Source organism: Rhipicephalus microplus, chromosome 2, assembly GCF_043290135.1.
Source record: "Rhipicephalus microplus isolate Deutch F79 chromosome 2, USDA_Rmic, whole genome shotgun sequence".
Taxonomy (NCBI): Eukaryota; Metazoa; Arthropoda; class Arachnida; order Ixodida; family Ixodidae; genus Rhipicephalus; species Rhipicephalus microplus.
In genome coordinates, this window is record NC_134701.1 from 196,506,150 (window position 1) to 196,528,419 (window position 22,270).

A 22,270-nucleotide genomic window follows, 5' to 3' on the forward strand; every position below is an offset into this window, starting at 1 on the left:
CAAACATGATAATCACGACATGCGTGTAATGTAATAACATGACTACATGCCACACTCATGATGCGCGCGCGGCCGTTTCGCTAGCTTCAAGTACGCCAAATTTCGTATTACGTGACCTCAGTTGATGACAAAAGTATTTGATTGGGGTAAACATGATAATCATGAGATGCGTGTCATGTGAGAACATGACAACATGCCACAGTCAAGGCGCCAATACATTTCGACGTGACGCGGTGAGCGTGCTCGCGAGCGTTCATTTCGTCGCGTCACGCCGCGGCGTTGCCACGCCAGGCGCCGGTCCTGCCATATACTCGCAGGGGCGCGCCGCGTTGCTTTGACGCATGCACATTTCAGCACGTCCGGCGTCCCTCCGTCACGAAAAGAGGGAGATGCAGTGTTGTCTGGGTAACGCATCGGCACGAGCATATTGCATTTCTCGCCGGTTGCCGTCCGCGCACTCTATAGTCGGACACCGGTCGCACCGGTCGTACCTGGCGTCAGACTATAGAGTGCTCGCGTTTCTCTAACGTAGCGTCGCTGTGCCCTGCGTACACGCATGTCCACGCTACATTGGAGTATATTGGGCCCTTCATGATGCACTCCCGGCCATTTCGCTAACTCCACTTATAGCAAATTTGGTGTTACATGACGTCAATGGATGTCGAAAGTATATAACTGTGTTGTTGTTGTTGTTGTTGTTGTTGTTGTTGTTGTTGTTGTTGTTGTTGTTGTTGTTGTTGTTGTTGTTGTTGTTGTTGTTGTTGTTGTTGTTGTTGTTGTTGTTGTTGTTGTTGTTGTTGTTGTTGTTGTTGTTGTTGTTGTTGTTGTTGTTGTTGTTGTTGTTGTTGTTGTTGTTGTTGTTGTTGTTGTTGTTGTTGTTGTTGTTGTTGTTGCAACAGCTCGGGCGCACCATAACCATGTTGCACATGGTTATGGTGCGCCCGAGCTGTTGCAACGAAAACAGAAATGTGGTGAGCAGTAGCTTGTGCTGGTGATGAATGGTACACTCGGTAATGGTTTTTCCGGCTTGATAAGCGATTGACGTCGCTTAGTGCATTTGACGTCATAAACTGCCCCCTTTGTCAATGTAACCCTCTCATGAGAGACGACAACCACCACTCGCACCAAGTGCTTCAGCACTAGGAATTCGTTTTGAATCTGTACTCGTGAATATATAATTAGTGCTAATGACGCTTCACCGTAACTATATGGGAGAACTTAGTGCGCTGCAAGCGGAGGTCGCGGGGCGGGCGTTGCATCCTCGCTGGTGGTAGTGTTACTCTATATGCTACCTAAAGGTGACAGTGTCTTTAGCCGGCGGTAGGATGCATCGGTGTGCTCCTCCGGAACAGGATGGAGACGCTCTTTTGTGGACGCCATCTTGGTTCAAACGTTCGCGGGCATTGCCTGGCATACAGAGAGGGATTGCCTTCAGCGAAATGCGCAATAATTTGGCTCAGTTAACCCGCTCTGACGGTAGGGTTTGCACACATACTGTAAATAAAAAAAAATATATTGGGCACATTTGGCTAAGCCAAAAACGCCCATTGCCCCGCCGCGGTGGTCTAGTGGTTAAGCTACTCGGCTGCTGACCCGCGAACGCGGGATCGAATCCCGGCTGCGGTGGCTGCATTTCCGATGGAGGCAGAAATGTTGTAGGCCCGTGTGCTCAAATTTCGTTGCACGTTAAAGAACCCCTGGTGGTCTAAATTTCTGGACCACTCCACCACGGCGTCTCTCATGATCATATGGTGGTTTTGGTACGTTAAACCCCACGTATCAATCAATCAATCAATCAAAAACGCCCATTGGCGATTGGTCACCACCCACACCAGCGCTTCCTAGGATAATTCGTAAGATTTCAACAGTAGTTGATCGGAAATTTATTTGTGCACTCGTACAGCGATACGATCATCTATGGTTCGCCATGCACGTTTCGACCGTTTCTTGCGTGCGTGACTAAGTGCAAAGTGAGAGAGAGAAATAGTCTTTATTGGGCAATCCTGCGTGGGGAGGGTGAGAGCACCGCGCAGGGTTCCGCAGCCTCCTGTCTATCTATACCTCAACGACGGCACTCCCAGTGTAAGCTACTACGAGTTTGCTCCGTTCGTCATTGCCGAGCCAGGGCCACGTCAAGCCGCTGGATGGCGTTGAGCTGCACCTCGTGATTGGGCGAGCCTTTGTGGTTCACGATGTCCGGTGGTAGTGCGTCGGTGATCACACCCTCCGCACACGCGTCACACCCCCACAGCACATGTGTCAGCGTTGCCAGTTCTCGCGCACAGATGTGAGCATACGGCGGCAAAAATTTGTATAAGCGTGTGTCTTTAGACTAAATATGGTACATGTCGTTGAGGAAAGGCTGGTGTCTCCCCACCTTAAGTTCATGTTCATACGCCCATAGACTAAAGGCAGTGGCGAGTATGGTCACTGTCATGGTGACATCGCTAGCAAAATGACAGTGTTTAAAAATAAAAAAAAACTAAAATATAATTTTACAAAGCAAACAGCTTGGTCATTTTTGTGTGCTCTCTCTTGTAAACAAAAATAGATCTACTTGCTCGTTTCATTACCTTCGCATACACTTATGCGCAAAGCTTGATAAACACTTCTGGCACTCGATTATCTCTCGTAGTCTTAAAACTTTCTATATTTATTGTCTTATTTCCCCGTGAAGAGGTGAAACAGTTCCCAATAACAGCGTCAATATTTTATTTTCATACAGAAAAAGGGAGAAGAAACAGTTTGAAAATTTTATTTCGTGTGGCAATGCGAATGAGTCTCGACAGCGCAGTTTGCGGGAGTGGACGCGAAACAAAGCTTTTCGAGTTCCTTTTCCTCTGGGTTTTCATAAATAGTAACAATGTGTGCTTCAGAACAAGAAGACCTGCAAAACGCCTGTGCTAAGCAATTTAGCCTGATATAAAGGCAGGCCTTCTTTTAATGTTAGCGGCTGTACGGTGATTTTGTATTTGAACACAATACAATGCGACGCTTCAAGCGACTGTTCTCCCATGGTCCCCATACAATTTCCCCATCGCAGTTGCTCCATGGCAAAGAAGCTTTCGTTGCCATCTCTCATTGTTTCGAGAAAGATACTTTCCTGTGCCCCGAAGTCGCTTCCTCACTCATATCTTTAGCCTACAGTTCGTTTATTAAAAAAAAGTAGACATACGGTAAGGATAATATAAGTAGCGTGGTGACCAACGCATCAAATACAAAGAAATAGTCGCACCATAACCAAGAACGCAGCCGTTGCGCCACTTTACCTTGAGCTACAAGCTCGCTGTGTGCAAAAAAAATAATAAGCCCCAAGGAATTGAGCGGAAAGCCTTAAAAGCACCGCTTGAGGATTTGTGATCCTCAAGCGGTGCGGAGTCCTTATCCCGACTTTTGGAATAACGACGCGTGGCGGGAAAACTCTGGTAAGTAATTTCGCTCCTTAACACGGCAATGGAAGATCCTTCATCATAAAGGGCTGATGGAGCAGGCACTCTCTAGAAAGACTTCGTTAAAGTAAGCGTTTTGCCTTGTTTTCTTTGTTTTCGCTCTGTTTTTTCTCTGCGCAACAGCTCATCGCATCTCGTGGTACACGCCTCTCGCATCCTCGATTTGATACTCAAAGTCACGTTCCAAACATAGGCGTACGCTATGAAACTTCTCCAGCAATATCTGGAAAAGCGGAAGAGTCCGTTTATTACGTACATACGAATTGTTCTGCGGCACGCGAGATTTTCCCTAATCTGTCTCTGTACGGAAATTTATGCAGAAGAGACACGAAAGCGTGGTGAGCACAAGAGGGACGTTTTAGCGGGCCGCAACATAATGCATTCCACAGAACGCGTCACTGAGCACAAAGAATCGGATTTGCATACGTCTATAATCGAAAAGTACAGTGCCGTTATGAGAAACGGGAGCTTCCGTTCGCAGTGATTGTATTATTCTGGAAACGGGTCTCGTTCACTACACAACGGAAGTGAAAGCATACTCATCGCCACAATCAAGTGCCCTCACCCACCACTGTGCATACCTCAGCGCTTCAGCCGACGCATTCTCGTCTTTAAATTGTTACTTGTGTATAAAGGCAGGGGGCTAATTGCACATGATTAATACCTAGATTTGAAATAGCAATGTTGAAGTTGGTAATGTTTTCCGTCTAACATTCAAAAGCTGAGCAGCCCAATCTGAAATCCCAACTCAACAAGATGTCGGCTCAATGGCGATTAAGCGCGCCGCAGGAGCCAATGGATGGACACGCGTGAGCAGGGTTATCTTACGGCGGGAGGGTGGGTCGAAGGTTCGCCGCAGCTCCCCTCCTGCCTAACAATTCGCGAAGCCAGATTTTGTGCCCCCCCCCCATCTCAATCCTATAGGGGAAGCCGACGCTTTGCCCTCCCTACTACATAACCCCCCCTCCCTCCGCCGCCCCAAGGGCGCGCACCTATGGACACGACTGCAAGACACAAGGTAAACAGTACAAACGTGATGACTCGCGTCTTTTTAGTAAGGAGTGGCGGAATACATGCCTTGTGCTGGAATGACAGTCAAAACTCGCGTGGAAGTCCCTTGCCTAGGTGAAAAAAAAACAAACACAGTCATTGAAATTCATCTATAGCGGCAAAACTATTCAAACATCCAGGAAGATGCACGAGAATTCGCAGTGTACTAGCTGCGTTTTCCGCCGAAACGTACTTGCAGAGCTCACACGCACTCCATCGTAAGGACGCTGAAACGAGTAAGGTGCAGGGGACGGAAAGGTGGCTTTAAACATTCCAAACGAAGGCAGCACGGTATGCGCCGGCAGGTTACTACAAGTATACCACTATATCTACAGCACCAGGACTGCCAGAACCGGTATATACATGGTGCTACAACGACAATTTGGACAGCACGTCATGGTTCCTCGAAGAATTTGCTTCGCAAGAGAAAAGGCAGCAGCAGCTTATAGGCGGCATACTGCCGCCCATACTATTTTGTTAACGCACAGCGCAAAATAAACGGTAAACTCTCACCATACGCACCCTCTGTAAAAATATTGCAAGCCTCCAAGAACAATTTTAGCATTGCCATTTGTGTGGGAGTGTTGGTAAATGAAACTTGACGACATATTGAGCGTTAAAAGACAGGGACATCAGAGAGGACAACACTGTTGTCCTCTCTAATGGCCCTGTCTCTTAACGCTCAATATGTCGTCAAGCTTCAAGAACAAACATGCAAGATCAAACTTTGCTATGTACCTAGCAGCTTTTCATTTAATTTTTCGCCGCCATGCTTGTGTTATTTTAAAAGCACTTAGTGCGGTCACACATACAGAGCACGAATAGTTGACGTGTATAGAATAGAGGTGCACGCTTCCAGACATGGCTCCAGGCACCCTTAGTTGCAAGGCAGTCGAAAGAGGATGTGAGGAGTCGGTCATATATAGCTGATAAGGCGCGCTCACTTTATTCTGTTGGTTCAAAAGTCCGAAATCCCTTATCACACAGCACAATTATCAGTAGAGAAGTCGGAGGAAGCTCAATTTTTAACGACCGACAGAACCTCGCATTCCCCTGTACTGGCTGCACGTATTTTTTAGCATACTGAGTACGCCAAGCAGGCTAAAGCGTTGGCGAATCGCTGTCCTAGCAGTCAATGACTCAGAATATCTACAAGGCAAACTCGCACGTGAGTGCAAGATCTCAGAAGTGACTATGTTCAGATATCCAAGACAGGGTCAGTACGAGTTTTCTGGCACTAATGCAACGATCATACGTTCGTTATGCTAAGTAATGATGCGACATTGTTCGAGGTACATCAGTCCGCAACCATCAAAGTATTAAGTTTAATCAAGTTCGTTTACGTTTAATATCGTTCACTGCAATGGCAGAGCTTGTCAAGTGGCATCTAGATGAAGACTAGTGTTCTTCGTCGTTTTCGGTAAAGGGCAGTCCAGGGCAATGCCTTGATTGTTAGCTGGGGCGAGCGACTGCTAAGGAACTGGCCCGTTGCTTTCTGTAATCGTAATGAGTGAGCGGCTGGTGGAACCAGTCCAGGTCACTTGGTAGGTGATAGCGCATGACTGTGGTGATGAGCATGATGGGCCGCGCGCGTCCGGAGGGGCTTCCCGGCAGGGTCATCTCTCGCACGTTGTTCGGTATGTACGTGGGGCCTGTGTAGAGTTCCATCGTCTTCGGGCACTGGACCACTCCCTGGATCAGGATGACGTCCAACACAGCCTCGTCCAACGTGAAGTCGATGGCGTAGTACAGGTTGGGCATGATCCCGTTTTCCAGGAACCGCTTCAGCTTGTCGTGTGTCCATTCCTGCATGTTTGTAGCCAGTGGGTGTTACGAACATGGCTGTTTGCAAAATCACTGTCTCAAGCGAAGAAAATATTCCAGAAACCCCATCGGCAGTTCTTTAGTGTCGCGTAAGCGCTGGGTTTTATCCTGAAACTTTATGGTTGCGGGTGACTCAGGTACGTTATTTTCGGGTGGCATCGACATGCCACCTTTCTTCTTGAATGTTTTCGCTAGGGCCTGGAACGGCCCAACGAAAGCTTAACTCTGCATAACTTCTGTGCAGCCCCAGGCACATTATGAGAACCCTCCCCCCTCCGTGAGGCCGACGTGACCGCAGTTGAAGTTTTCACTTGCAACCAATGTTCGTAAATTACAACCTTATAACATGCGGGCAAAAACATCATTTTTATTTTAATTTCGTACGTTATTGTCCATTCACTCAATTTTTTCTCCTTGAAAGCAAAGCTCCCCTTCCTCCTGATTTGCCATCTGGCCACCGCTGTGTCGGCTTCATGGAAACATGGCCCTCCGCCACAAAAAATGACGACCCTGGTCTAGACACATATATAATCTTTCATCTGCGCTAGTTTTCAAAGCACGCAAGAAGGCCGTAGGTTTTTTCGAGGTGCGAGGTCTCGCTATCCAACAAAATTGACTTTATAGCGTTTCTGTAATGTGATCAACGTACATAAATGTCCGATGATCACAGATCGCCAACATATGGCTCTTCATCTGGTTGTACTACTCACTGGCACAAGCTGTTATTCAATGAAATACTATGACTATGTAGGATAAAGTAGCCGCAAGGCTAAATAAATAATAGTTGATTATGATGACTACTCAAACAGCCCTACGCAGTCTCCTAACATAAAACTTTCAAGCAGAATTTAACGAGTGACCGCATGCTGAATTCTTAAAGGCACAAATATTAAAAGGCATCGTGTCGCATTCTCACCTGGTATCGCTTTTGGTTGACGAGGACAGCCAGACCCACGCGGATGGCGACACTGAACCACATACGGTACACGAGGCTAGGCGCTTCGGGGTTCTGCTCCACCAGCAGCGTCATCTCTTCCATTGGAATGCAGCACATTTCAACGTCCGTCTCGCAGACGCACTGGCACACCGAGGGCATGACCGTAAGGAAGCCCAGTAGACCTAGCGTGTCCGGAGCAACCAAATAGTCCTGGAAGGCCCCCTCGCAGAAGTAGAAGTGCGTCGAATCCGAATTAGCCAGGTGCACCGGGTTCACCCAGGGTTCCTCGTTGCACCCGCTCACTCGGACGATGCCAGAGCATATGATGAAGACGCAGTCGTGCATGCTGTTTTTTTCCACGAGGAGCTCGCCTTCCCTCAGGTACTGGTAGAAGGACTGGAGCAGTCTGGGCACGACGTCGTGCGTGAGCCAGGGAACGCTGAGCATTGTGTTGAACGCAGCGTTTCCCACGACGACATTGGTGGGCATGCCGTCAGCGCGTTGAATCATCCAGGAGAGGTTACCGAAAAGCAGGCCGAACTGTTTGTCATCCAGCAGACCACCTTCGTGCAGCTCCTTGAGACCGTCGAGCGCTTTATTGAGGATCCTGCGCGCGGCCTGACGGGTCTTGGTGGCTACTTCGATGTTGGGGTACCGCTGCTGTATGTCGACAACGTTCTTCAGAGTCTGCAGCTTATTATAGCCGCTGTTCTCGCGTATGGTGGTAGCCAGCTGTGGCTGATTTACGAAGCGGAACACTTTAGCCATGGCTTCATCCTCCGCCGTGATGTACGCCCAGCTCAAGTCGTACGCGTAGAACAGCTTCCGGTTGAGGATACCGTCAAGCAGGTCCCAAATCCACACAAACAGCACTACGCGCTTCTGCAGGGTCTTGACGATGCGGCATGACACGAGCGTAATGAAGCTGCCTTGAAGGATAATGGGGTACACGTTTCCTGGCCTTTCGCTTTGCACGGAAGCCATGCTTATAAGCACAAACTCGGCGACCACGAGGAAATACATTATGACGTCCAGTTGCTTCCAGACGTCCTTCCCTACATGAAGCATACCAACATTGTGCACGAGCAGCACCATCTCGAGTGAGTAGAGCAGGACATAAACGCCCTGCACAGAGGTGACAACAGAAAGCAGCAGCTCGTGCTGAGCTGCTTCGGTGCCCTTACTGAACATGAACAGAGCGAGGCCGCTTAGTAGAAGCACGAAACCAAGTGAAACGAAGCCGACGAGCACGTGGTACCAGCCTTCCTTTAGCATCGCGGAAAGCATGGTCACGTTTTCAATGTCGTCGTCTTCTTCGTTGGTACGGGAACGACTGGACCTGGTGAGACGTTTCTCGATGGCCTCAGTACCTGCAAAACGCTGCACGAGATCCTTCAGTCGGTAGATCCATTCAGGGACTGTTATGAAGGGTCTCATCATGGCGTAGTCGAGGTAGCCTTCCTTCTCCATCGGATACTGCAGGGCAGCCATAATGGTGGCCTTTGTCTTGTTGTGGATCATACCATCCTCATACTGCTTGTTGTAGCAGACCTTTTGCAGCCTCAAGATGCAGCCGCTTGCCTTCCTCGCGGCAGCATTTCGGTATACGCGTGCCGGAACGTAGGAGTCTGTCTGCTCAGGGCGCTCTTCGTCTTCAATGCCACCGTACGGGTTGTCGATATAGGTGTGCATCTGGACCCACTTCCAGTCGGCTCCTGAAAACTTTTTGTCACGACGCTGGAAGTTCGTCGAGGCGCGAGCCGTGTTGCGAAGCGCCATGATCACCATGTTCATGTTAGCCCTTTCTACGTCCGACAGCGTCAGCAACCCTAGCATCGACATAAGTTTCGGAAGCGTGGTGGTGTTGAGCAATTGGACGAGGAACAAAGTGCCCATGCGTATGAACTGTTCTTTGAGCGCGAACGCGAGGTTTATTGTGGGGAAAGCCCTGGTCAGATCAAGCCCGATCATGATGGCGCCTTTGAAGTTCGCCCATGCCAGGATGAGGCATTGTTGCCAGCTCAGGTTGTACCCAACAGATGCCAGTAGTGGATAAAGCACGATAGTGGTAACGAAGCGTACCCCAATCTTCGCCACGTACGCGTTAATGGGGCTCATAATCTCGTGCCAGCCAAGGTGCTGACGCGTGTCGCGACCGATTCGGTAAGCCGAGAGGAAAACGATGACGACGTTGTAGCCATACCTCACGAGCATCCAGAATTTTCTGAGCACGACCGGATTATGCACAGTAGCCGCTGAATGGGCACTGGCAGTGAGCCCCATCGAGACAATAGTGGTAATACCTGCGCCGTACAGGAACTTCTCGGCAAACGCCCACGTGGCAATCACACTGGTGACGTTGACGATGAAAGAGATGGGCAAGTCTTGCGACAGTGCAATCGTGGCCATAGCTAGTACGCGACCTAATATTTTGCCAAATATTGGTCCCACGAACAGCGTGCATACCACCGTGTTAAGGAATGAGAACATGGTGAGCTTACCGGGAAAAGTGCTGAACCTGTAAGCCATCCACAGGCAAGTTACACCAACCAAGGGCTCCCCCATAATGATCGTCTCTAGAATGTGAGACCGAGCGGATGAGAGCACGTTCAAGTCCGACACGAACATGGGCTCGGCGCAGCAGGTGAGCAGGCTGATGAGCACGGTCTCCGCCAGGTTCTGCTGCTCGGCGTCGCGGGTGCCCGACATGTACAGCATGAACAGCATGGTGCTGAACGCGAGACCGCCGCACCCCAGCAGCACGCACTGCCAGAAGCACTGCCTGAACAGATGGTGGCGCAGGTTGAAGGCGGCCGTGAACATGAGCACGGGAAGGTAGAGGAACAGAAGCTCCCGTATCTGCGCGTCTGTGACCGGGAGCAGTTTCTCCTTGAGGTCGTAGGTGCCCACCATGCGGCCGGCAACGAAGCCTATCGCCACGACGACCGCCACTACCGGGATGTTGACGATGCGCCGAAGAGCACGGACGAAGCCGGCCACGATGGCTACGACCAGGAGTATAACGACGCCTAGCTGCCGGTCGCGAAGGCTGTAGTCTCCTTGCTCATCTTCGCCGATCAGCGAGTTCATCTCGGGACGATTCGTTTCTCCGAGCTTCACGGCGAACTGACAGCCAGGACGCTTGCTCGTGCAAGCTATAGCTCGAGCTATAGCTTGCGCCGCTCGCGTGGGCTCGGACAATCAACGAAGCGCGGGGTATTTGTCTTCGTTGCTTCCTCTCAACGCACTGCCAACCATGCTAATTTATAGCCGGTCCCCCGCGATGGGATGCGCCAGGACTAAGGAACAACCAACCAATCATGCAAATCTATATTTACGAACGATATTGCTTTAGCACAGCTCAGTTTGAGCGTGAAGAGAAGATGCTACGCAGTAAAGTGTCGTCTGAGCGCTAACTGGCAACTCGTCCAACGCTGTCGTCTGTTTCATTTCCCCTTCTTTACTGCATAACATATTTTCTTCACGCTCAAACTGAGCTGCGATAAAGTAATATTATTTTATCACGCACCAACTCGCCCAGTCAGTAGTGCTTGTCTATATTTACGAAGCCGACAGTTACCTCTAAATTGACATATCCTTTTTCAATTAAAGAAATCCCACCCTTCTACCATAGGGCAGTATTCCTACGTGTATTTCAGCAAAACAGCCGTTTGGGCTAGTTGGTGGCCATTCACTTTCAAACACCGAAAATGGAGGAGCTGATGATGATGATGATGATCGTTGATACTCTGGCGCACACCCACAAAGGGCGATCGGCCAAGAACTGGGCGGCAGGATCTTAAGTAAAAGGGTTATGGTTTTGAACACAAAGTAATTTTGGACTGAAAAAAAATTATAGGGAAAGAAAAGCCAAAAATCGAAAAAGGAGTATATCTGAGCAGGGATCGATGCAGGCTATCAAATGCGATTTGAGACATAAGTAATGGTGGGTCTAAACGAATGATTATATATACGGACTGATTATATATACGGAATGATTATATAAACGGACGAAGATTAAAGGTAAATAGCCGACCGACCCATCAACGGGAAACCCTTCCTTTACGCACGCCGCACGCTGACCGACCCATTACGGGGAAACCCTTTCTTTACGCCGCCGTCATGGACCCTCCCGGCACCGCGGCGACAATCTTGGGTGGCCCGACACACGTCGAGAACTGAACAGCACGTGATATGAACCGTATGTGGACGTACACGGACAGTTGCTTTCGTTCTCGGTGTTGACAGTGGTTCTTCCTCTTTTTTACTTTCTTTTTTTTTCTTTTTCGTCTTTTTTCTTTCCCCTTTTTTGTTTTTTTCTTTCCTTTTTTACTTCCCTCTCACTCTCGCAAACATCTTTCAAGGCGAGAGGGACGCGGCAGCAGCGAAGTTTGGGAGCTCATGTTAGTATAACTCATCCCCTGATGAAGGGAGGACCCCTCCCGAAACTGTTGGGAAATAAATATATTTATCCTTCTTGACAACGCTCCCGTTGTGCCATATCCCAGACCTACACACATATATATATATATATATATATATATATATATATATATATATATATATATATATATATATTGTAAGATGGCGTCGAGAACACTCGAGACTCTCCTTTTATTGACTCGAGTATGTGCCCCACAACCTAAACTTGACTGGTGATGTATTTACAGATGAAAAGATGGGACGCATAAATAATGCTCACACTTATTTTCCCCGCGCACTTGAGCGGCCGGCCCGGCCGAGACTTAGGCGGGAAAGGTACGGCGCACAAAGGGTTTAAGACGTGAAACGTGGACAATCTCGGAGGCACGGTAACGACGGTCCGAGGAACCCTCGACGGGAGTGACGAGGTAATTGACCGGAGATGTTCTTTCACAAACAACGTAAGGTCCTAGAAAGCGAGACTGAAACTTTTCACACAATCCGGGTGTGCGAACAGGCGTCCAAAGTAGTACTTCATCTCCAGGACGGAAGGTGACGTCTCGACGAAAGCTGTCATAGCGTTGCTTGCGGTCTTCTTGACTGGCCTCCGTGTTGAGTTGAGCACGTTGCCGTGCCTCAGCAAGCCTTGAGACGAAATGTTCTGGCGTAGTCGTCGACGTTTTTGTCATTACATGGAAGAAAGAGGCGTCAATGGTGAATGTCGGCGCACGACCATAGACGAGGAAGAAAGGTGAATACCCGGTGGTTCGTTGAACAGCGGTGTTGTGTGCAAATGTTACGAACGGCAAGATTTTGTCCCAATTATCGTGGTTCGGTCCGATGTACATGGATATCATGTCAATTAGAGTCCGGTGGAATCGCTCTGTCAGCCCATTTGTCTGCGGGTGGTAAGCGGATGTGGTCTTATGAAGTGTGCCACAAGTTTTTAGAATTTCGTCAAGAATTGTCGACATGAAGGCCTTGCCCCGGTCACTCAACAACGTGCGAGGTGCACCATGACGCAACACAATGGCTTCTAAAAAGAAGGCGGCAACGTCTGAGGCGGAGCTAGTGCGTAGAGGAGCGGTCTCCGCGTATCGTGTGAGGTGGTCGATGGCTGTGACGATCCAGCGGTGGCCCGCTGGCGTTACGGGAAGTGGCCCGACGAGGTCTATTCCGACAACGGCAAAAGGTGTGTCGGGACATGGAATGGGTTGTAAGAAGCCAGCAGGAGCTGAAGTTGGTCGTTTCCGGCGTTGACAAAGTGCGCAAGAAGCGACATAATTAGCCACAAAGGTAGAAAGACCAGGCCAGAAGAAACGGCTCCTAACGCGGTTGTAGGTCTTTTGAAATCCCAAGTGTCCAGCAGAGGGGTCGTCGTGCAATGCTTCGAGAACTTGTTTTCGCAGCGAACGGGGAAGTACTGGCACCCACCGATGCCCATCCGCATTGTAAGTATAGTGCTGCAGGACATTGTTCTCTAGCTTGAACAGCCGTAGCTGACGACGTAGTCTGGCATTAGGTGGAGAAGGCGAGCCATTCAAGTATCCGATGATGCGGTTACAGTAGGGGTCGTCACGTTGGTACGCGGCAAACTGGGCGCTGTTGTTTAAAGGTAGTGACCCAGCAACTGCCAGGGGTGATAACGTGAGTGAACAGGAAGCCGCTTGATCACCTGAGGGGCATTCGGGATGCGTGGTTGGAGATGAAAGTGGCAGAGGGCAGCGAGAGAGAGCGTCAGCATCCTGATGCTGTTTGCCGGACCTGTACACAACGTCAAAAGTGTACTCTTGCAAACGCAGTATCCAGCGACCGAGGCGCCCAGACAAATTCTTCAGCGAGGACAACCAGCATAGGGCATGGTGGTCGGTAACCACAGTAAAGTGGCGTCCATACAGATAAGGTCGAAATTTCTGGATGGCCCAAATGACAGCGAGACATTCCTGCTCTGTTATTGAGTAGTTTTGCTCTGCAGGTGTTAGTGCGCGGCTGGCATACGCAACTACTCTCTCACGTGAAGTGTCGTCACGCTGGAGGAGGACAGCACCGATTCCGTGGCCGCTGGCATCTGTGTGCAGGAAAGTGGGTGCACTCTCATCGAAGTGACGGAGGACGGGGTCTGATGTCAAAGCACGCTTAAGGGCTTGGAAAGCACACTCGCACTCGTCAGTCCACGTGAAATCCGTCCCTGACGTCAGAAGCTTGTGTAACGGCCCCGCAATGGCAGCAAAGTGACGGATGAAGCGGCGGAAGTAAGACGCCAGGCCCACGAAACTTCGCAATTGTTTTTGATTGCGCGGACGTGGAAAACGAATTACGGCAGCAACCTTGTCGGGGTCGGGTCGAACGCCGTCTTTGCTGACAAGGTGACCCAATACTTTGATGCTTGTGCAGGCGAAGTGGCACTTTTTTGTATTGAGCTGTAGGCCAGCGTTCGAAATGCACGTTAGAACTTCGTCCAAACGCTTAAGGTGCTGAGAAAAAGTAGAAGAATAAATGACGATGTCGTCTAAATAACATAAACAGGTTTTCCATTTGAGACCACGTAAGACAGTATCTATCATGCGCTCAAATGTTGCTGGAGCGTTGCATAAGCCAAAGGGCATGACGTTAAATTCGTAAAGCCCGTCAGGCGTCGCAAACGCTGTTTTCTCCTTGTCTGCTTCGCGCATAGGTATTTGCCAATACCCGCATCGGAGGTCGAGGCTGGAGAAATATTATGCGCCTTGTAGGGAGTCCAGGGCATCATCTATGCGTGGCAACGGATATACGTCTTTTTTCGTGATCTTATTGAGCGCTCTGTAATCAACACAAAAGCGGACAGAGCCATCCTTTTTCCGGACCAACACCACAGGAGACGACCAGGAGCTGGATGAAGGTCGAATAATATCCCGTTTGAGCATGTCGGCGACGTTTTTCTCGATGATTTGCCGTTCAGCCGAAGAGAGACGGTATGGGCGGCGGCGTACAATGGAGCTGCCTTCGGTTTCGATGCTGTGCTCTGCAACGGAGGTGCGGCCCAGAACTTTGCAATGTACATCAAACGAAAGGCTGTGCTTTTGGAGAAGGTCTAAGAGGTCTCTCTTTTGCTCGGCAGTGAGGTGAGGACTTATGGTGTCATTTAAGGTAACAGTGGTAGCCTTGATATCAGTAGTAGCAGACAAAGGCGGTGATTCTGCGTGAAGGGGAATCAGTGAAAAGGACTCACTGTCAGCGAAGCAGCTCACAGCAGTGCCCTGGGGCAGCATCACTGGCGAAGAAGTTGGATTCAAGGCGGTGACCAATGCTTTACCGTCGTTAAACCGCACAAGGCCGGGTGCTATGGTAAGCCCCGCAGGTTTCGAGCGAACTGATGGAGCTATGAACACGTCACCATTAACTATAGTATCCGAAGCGATCGTTAGAAGTTGTTCATCTCCTGGCGAAATGAAACAATCAGTAGCAGCAATGAAACGGAAGCTGTATGGATCGACATCCGATGAACTCTCAGTAGCTGACATTCGAATGACTCGCTGACGACACGATATGAAAGCTGATGCCGAAGAAAGGAAGTCCCATCCTAAAATTACTGTGTGAGTGCACAAAGGAAGTACAAGAAACTGAATGTGGTGAATGATGCCATCTATGAAAACACGGACTGTGCAAACACTTGAAGGCTGGATAGGGACTCCATCTGCGCAACGAAGGGGAGGACCATCGTAGGGCGTCCTAACTTTTTTCAAGCGGGCACAAAAATCTGCACGAATTACGGAATGTGATGCGCCTGTGTCCACCAGTGCCTCTGTCTGTATACCTTCAACATACACCAGTAAAACGTTCGATGGGCGGTCCGGAGGAGTTTGACGGAGTTCGAAAGATGCAGCTTTCCCTCCCGAAGCTGCACTGTTCAGTTTTCCAGTTGGCGGTCGGGAATTGAAGTAGAAGGTCGGAGAGGAGAAGAAGAACGCCGCATCGGTGAAGGTGAGCGACGACGTGAGAACCGGGAACTGCCAACTGGGTCAAAGTTCTGCGGAGACGGCGACCGACGTGTGCTGTTCGGATACAGCCGACGATAGGGGGGTCCAGTCGCGTAGAAGTCGTCCCGTTCAAGGTTATCGTAGCCTCGTCGTTCGTCTTGCTGACGGCGTCGGCAAAACCTTGAAATATGACCACGGATGCCGCAATAGAAGCAAGTCGGCCGCGAACTGCGCCAGGCGTTGTAAGGCTGGGAAGATGGTCGCGGTGCGAGTGTGTTGAGCGAACCATGCACTTCGGGCGCTGGTAGCTGCATTGGGCTTTGCTGGGGTGCAGGCGTCCTAGCAGCAACTTGAGCATACGTTGGCATGGCCACAGGATATGAGCTCGGGACATGTGTGACAGTCATCGAGGCCAGGCTCTGGTGGGGCGTAGGTGTCGTTGCAGCAACGTGAGCATAACTAGGCATGGGATGTGAGCTCGGAGCTGGTGTACTAGTCATCAAGGCCAGTTCCTCCCTCACGACGTCGCGCAAACTAGTGGCGGGTGGCGTCTTTCGGATATCGAGGTGGCGAGGTGAAGCCTGTGCGTGAAGTTCCTCGCGGATGATAGAGCGGATCAGTGCACGCAGCTCTGTTGTATCTTGACTTGAGCTCAGATCAGACATATCAGGTTGTACCCGAGTGGTCTGAAGCTCCTCAAGGCGCTGACAGGTAGCGACAACATCGGCTACGGTTTGAGGATTTTGCACCACAAGCGCATTAAAAGCGACCGTCGCAATGCCTTTCAGGAGGTGGCGCACGCGGTCGTTTTCCGCCATATGGTTGTCGATGCGGCGGCAAAGGGCGAGAACATCTTCAATGTAAGAAGTGTAAGACTCGCCGGGGAGTTGAACACGTGCGCCAAGCCTCTTTTTGGCGATATCCGAGCGTACTGACGGGTTGGCGAAAATCTGGCGGAGCTGACATGTAAAGGCGGGCCATGTCGGAAAATCTGTGGCGTGGTTGAAAAACCACGTTTTTGCGACGCCGCTCAGGTAGAATGCAACGTGGGTGAGTTTCGCGGGCTCATCCCAGTTGTTGATAACACTCACGCGGTCATACTCCTCTAGCCAGTCTTCAACGTCTTCACCCGGAAGCCCTGCGAACAGCGGAGGATCCTTTTGAGGGCTGGTGACCAGGTGAGAAGGGTTTCTTGCCGGTGGGAGCGGTGGCGAAGCTGGCACGCTGGACTGGGCGGCTTGCGACATTACCGGACCCAGGTCGTTTAAGCGGCGGCCTGAACGGAGCTCCAGGGATGTTTTCTAGAAGACGCTGGGGTGTCCGAGAACGCGAGAGGACGCAGGAACCGGGCAGCACTCTCCACCACTTGTAAGATGGCGTCGAGAACACTCGAGACTCTCCTTTTATTGACTCGAGTATGTGCCCCACAACCTAAACTTGACTGGTGATGATGAGTATTTACAGATGAAAAGATGGGACGCATAAATAATGCTCACAATATATATACAAAACGGGGTAAATAGAAGATAACCTGTTCTTTTCTTTTGCCCCCTTTTTGTACTGAGCCCCCCACCCCCCGTTTAAGATAAGTATTACTATAGAGTCATTTTTTTTTAATTATGTCTTGATTAGAAAAAAAACAGCACTAAAGAAGACGGGGGACAAGGAAGCGCGACGTCTACACAGCGCTGACAGTTTATTTATTAAAATAATTCAACTTAAATATAATTAAAATTAAACATATTCATTAAAAACGTAAGCCCTATTTTTCCTTCTTTATTGAAAAATAATTGTTTCAAAACTATCTATTACTTACCATATTTAAATTATGAACAAATTATTTTATTTAGCAAGGCAATGCTCCCCACGGTGGGTTGCACCAGTATAAGGGGGCAAACAAAAAACATTCAATGAAAGGGAAGTATGAGCATTTATACATATGCCACTGACTTGCGCGATGACCAGAAAAAAAATCACGAGAAGTTTTTACTAGATGTTATACATAGTGCAAATGCCACGGTGCACAATGCTGTATAAGGTGCGTTCAGACGTGATACTTCACGAGATGAAAATGCAATTCAAAGAGTACTGACGCTTGTGCTATCGAACTTGCTGATGAAATGCTGCTTCAATAATTTCGCCATTCAATTGAGAATTGTGCCTTACCAGAACATCGCTTTTTTCAAAGAGGGGCGCGCATCCGCAGGTAGGGGTTAATGATAAATGTCAGTCCCCAAAGTGCGATTGATGATTGATATGTGAGGTTTAACGTCCCAAAACCACCATATGATTATGAGAGACGCCGTAGTGGAGGGCTCCGGAAATTTCGACCACCTGGGGTTCTTTAACGTGCACCCAAATCTGAGCACACGGGCCTACAACATTTCCGCCTCCATCGGCCCCAAGGTGCGAAGTATTTAGTGTCATTGATACACCCAGATCATTTTCTGCCCACCAAGGGGAAGAAGTAACTCAAGAATATGCATTAACAGGTGTTTTAAGTACATCTTTTACTAATAATAAAATTGTTAAAATCCTGCCTCCAATCGAGTGAGGTTCCAGACACTATATTTATAGGACAGAACTGGTGGACCAAAAAAAAATTTGGCAAATCCCGCGATTTGCGGAAATTGGTCTGGTCAGGCTCTTTCTATAATGTCCGCTTTCTGTGGGGAGCCAGAAACTATCTATCATTACTTTTTGACATGTAGACGATTTGCTACAGCTCGTAGATTCAAGTAAGAAAATCGTTTACGTGCTATTGGAATGAATTTATCTATGCCCTTGATTCTGTCTTTTGGAGCCTCTATTTCTGGGCTTGCCAGTGCGAAAGCTTGCGAGGCAGTGCGGAATTATCTGAATGAAACGAAAAGGCAAACAAACTAATATTATTATTCTGTGTTGACATACGCATAACTTCTCATATTTTATTTCTTTTGTAAGCTAGGTTCTCATCTAGGTTATTATCTATTACTGAAACAAAACCTTTATAATAAGTACAGATCAGTGATCATCAAAATTTCATTCTAAAAGCAGAATGAACAGAAAGAGACCAGATACAACAACAACGACGACGACGACGACGACAACAATAGGTGTCATGCTGCTAACGCGATCATAATCACGGATTCTCTGTCAGTATGTACGTCGATTACGGCGTCAACAAAATCGATGGCCTTAAAGACGCTCCTTATGCTAGTTCCTCCTCAGCTGCAGCTACTGAAATTAGTATGGGTACCCGGTCATTGCGGCTTAGAAGTAAATGAAATCGCCGACTCTCTAGCACGAGCAGCATTGGAAGGGCCAGTACTATCAGTCCTTCTCGAAGTGGCCACTATAACTGCGACAAGATACCGAAAACTTGCGCTTAGTGCAGACGCTATGGAAGCAATCTTGTCAACCCCAGAATTTACTCATTTAAGATTTCCATGGAAAATTCATTGGTGTGCTACAAGACAGTTGGAAACCATAATAACTAGATTTCGATGTCGTGTCCCCCCGTTAAATTTCTATTCACTTAGGGCTGGTCTGGCGATATCACCACTATGCAACTTTTGTTCAGAATTGGAAACAATAGAGCACTATTTTTTGTCATGTCGCCGATACAAATTGCTCAGGAAAACACTCTTAGTCCTCCCATTCGCTAGCCTGGGGCTGAATTTCACTATAGAAAACATGCTTTCCTTCGGTGCTTACGATCTGGGCTTCAGCCATGAGAACGTTTTCTATGCAGTTTGCAAGTACCTAAACGAAAGTAAAAGAATTAAGCTTTTAATTGCGTGATTATTATTTGTGCAAAAAAATATTCCAACATACACAAGAGCATTGTTTAACCATGCTGATTCCTATTCAATGTAATGATTAATTGTCTTATCTGAACGAGTGACAAACAACTATTGAACTCCTTTCATTCTGCCTAGGGTGTCTTTTCTTTTTTCTTTCTTTTTTCTGGTGGGTGGATTTGATATTTCGATATGTGCTCACTTGGATCCGTAGCTTTCTTACTAACCGGTCCCAATACGTCTCGGCTAATAATTTCGACTCGTCTACTACACCAGTTCGCTCCGGAGTGCCACAGGGGTCTGTCCTTGGGCCATTGCTGTTCCTAATTTACATTAACGACTTGCCTATCCTAATTTACATTAACGACTTGCCTAACAATATTTTTTCAACAATGCGCCTATTCGCGGATGATTGTGTAATTTATCACCAAATATCTAATAATAATGACATCACTACCCTCCAAACAGATTTGACTAACGTGCTTAACTGGTGTAAATTATGGCAAATGGAATTAAATGTTTTGAAGTGCAAGTCTATGCACATATCACGTAATACTACCGCTTGTCCAAATTATTTCCTTAACAGCACCGTACTCGATCCCGTCCCCTCTTATAAATACCTTGGTGTCCATATTACTAACAACTTATCTTGGAAACATCATATCAACTCTGTCACATGTAAGGCAAACCGGGTTCTAGGATTCATGCGAAGAAACTTTTACATGGCCCCTGTTGATTTAAAAAAGCTTCTTTACATTACGTACGTTCGTCCCCATTTGGAATACGCGTCATCGATATGGGACCCTGGTAATATCACTTTAGTTAATGAACTTGAGAGCATTCAGAATCGCGCTGTTAGATTTATATTATCAGATTATCGCCGTACCGCTAGCGTAACTAACATGAAATCAATTATTGACATTCCTTTACTCGCTACACGCCGTAAGATATCCCGTCTCGTACTCTTCCACAAAATTTACAACAACTCCCTTCTGCGTTCACTTTTAATAACCCCACCGTCATACATTTCAACTCGTACTGACCATGCGCAGAAAGTTGCTGTTCCTCGCTTCAAGACATCAACATATTCCCACTCATTCCTGCCTAAAACTTGCAAGGATTGGAACTACCTCCCACAATCAGTTGCATCCATCACCTCGCCTTGCAGTTTTAAAACATCGCTCGATAACATCTTGGTGTTGGAAATGTAAACGTTTGATTTTGTTGTTAGTTTTTTTGTATAATCTACTGGCTGTATAACATAGTTGCAGTTGATAATAGTTGCTTTCCAGTGTTTAATAATGTTCCAGTGTCTTGTCTATGTATTCTTTTCTTTAACATTGTTCGTCAGTGCCCGCTCCCCTCTGCAATGCTGTAAATCCCTGAGGGTGCAATAAATAAAATAAAAATAAAAATAAAAATAAGAGTGGGTACGAGCCACGGCTGTGGAATCATCATCATCATCATCATTGTGTCATGCGAAGCAGACGGCGAGTGATTGGCTATGCCACATTCTTTGGCATTGAGATACGTGTAATAAAGCTTATTTATCTGCTTTTATGGGTGTAGTTGTGCGCACATCATGGTCTTACCAAGAATGGCGACTACAATGACGTTTACAGGGGGACTATATATGCTCCGATTTAACGTTGGCATTCCAGTTAGACCCTAACCATCAGTATTATCAAAACTAAGTGCCTTTTTATAGAGTGATGACGTCAATAGTGAGTGATAGCTAAGCTTCTCAGCGGGCCAGGACAAGGGCGGATTATCCAGGGTTAAAATGGTTCAAATGAACCGGGCCATCCGGCTTTAAGGGCCCCCCGTGACGGGCCAGAAATAGTGGCCGACTTCGTTGTTTTCTTGTTAAAAGTTTAACCTTTCAGTTGGATTCCCATGATGAAAACAGATTATCTATTTCAACAATCAATATATATGCTTCTAAGAGGTTGTTCGTTGCATAGCGTTCATAATCTTGAAGTCAGCTGACAGTTCTGCAGTCTGTGGTAAAAAACGTTTTACTCACCCTAGACCATGGATCGTGTAGAGGCGAGGAGCTGATCCATTGGATAGACACATGGAGACATAGAAAACCACCAGCGCAGCAACGCCTGCAGGCCATGTACCTCGTGAAAAAATACCCCTTTCTATCCACCTATCACATTTTCTGATGAGCTTGAAAAGTACAATTAATATGCGAGCAACGAAGGTCGTTCTTTTGTGGTTGACATGCTGAAACTTCTAATCCGTGAAAATGAAATCCATGTCCATGAGGCTCTTATAATGGTTTCCTGCGTAATAGTTACGAATATCACAGGTGAACGAACAATCAGAAAACTGAAATTGATCGAAAACAGGCTTCGATCAACGATGACCGACCGCCGCTTCAGTGATTTGTCACGGCTGAGCGTAGAGATAGAGTTCTCAGGAGAATCAATGTTGAAGAGGTCATCAGCAAAGTGTCTCAGCACAACGCACGAAAACGATTGTAGAAATGTACAGGCTATTTGACACTCGAAGCGCGTATTATCGTGATACGACCAGCGCTGCAGCCACGCGCCGTTAGCTGTTTGCGCGGACGTGGATGATTCGGGAGTGTAGTTTTGAACCGCATAGTCTGCTACAGTGGATCTCGCTTGCCGTATTGTCGGCCTGCAGCGTGCGGATATCATTGTTAGTGCAGGAACTGGGTCAATAATCTGCACTAAACGTTGTGTGACACCAACCTCTCAGCCTTCATTTGATTGATTTGTGGGGTTTAACGTCCCAAAACCACCACATGATTATGAGAGACGCCGTAGTGGAGGGCTCCGGAAGTTTCGACCACCTGGGGTTCTTTAACGTGCACCC

At 48.0% G+C, this 22,270-nt stretch overlaps 1 protein-coding gene across 2 annotated transcripts in view; it reads right to left on the minus strand.

Moving 5' to 3' along the window:
* The window catches only part of LOC142796477 (uncharacterized), a 405,078-nt gene that overhangs the window by 368,265 nt on the left and 14,543 nt on the right, over positions 1 to 22,270 (minus strand). Inside the window, exon 2 of one of the 2 annotated variants that reach the window (XM_075887213.1) lies at positions 5,797 to 6,305. The exons of the other annotated variant lie outside the window; for it this stretch is intronic. Coding sequence (XP_075743328.1) covers positions 5,952 to 6,305 — 354 coding nt within the window. The 3' untranslated portion in view covers positions 5,797 to 5,951. Of the gene's footprint in view, positions 1 to 5,796; positions 6,306 to 22,270 lie in introns of those variants that run through there. 2 annotated transcript variants of the gene reach the window in all.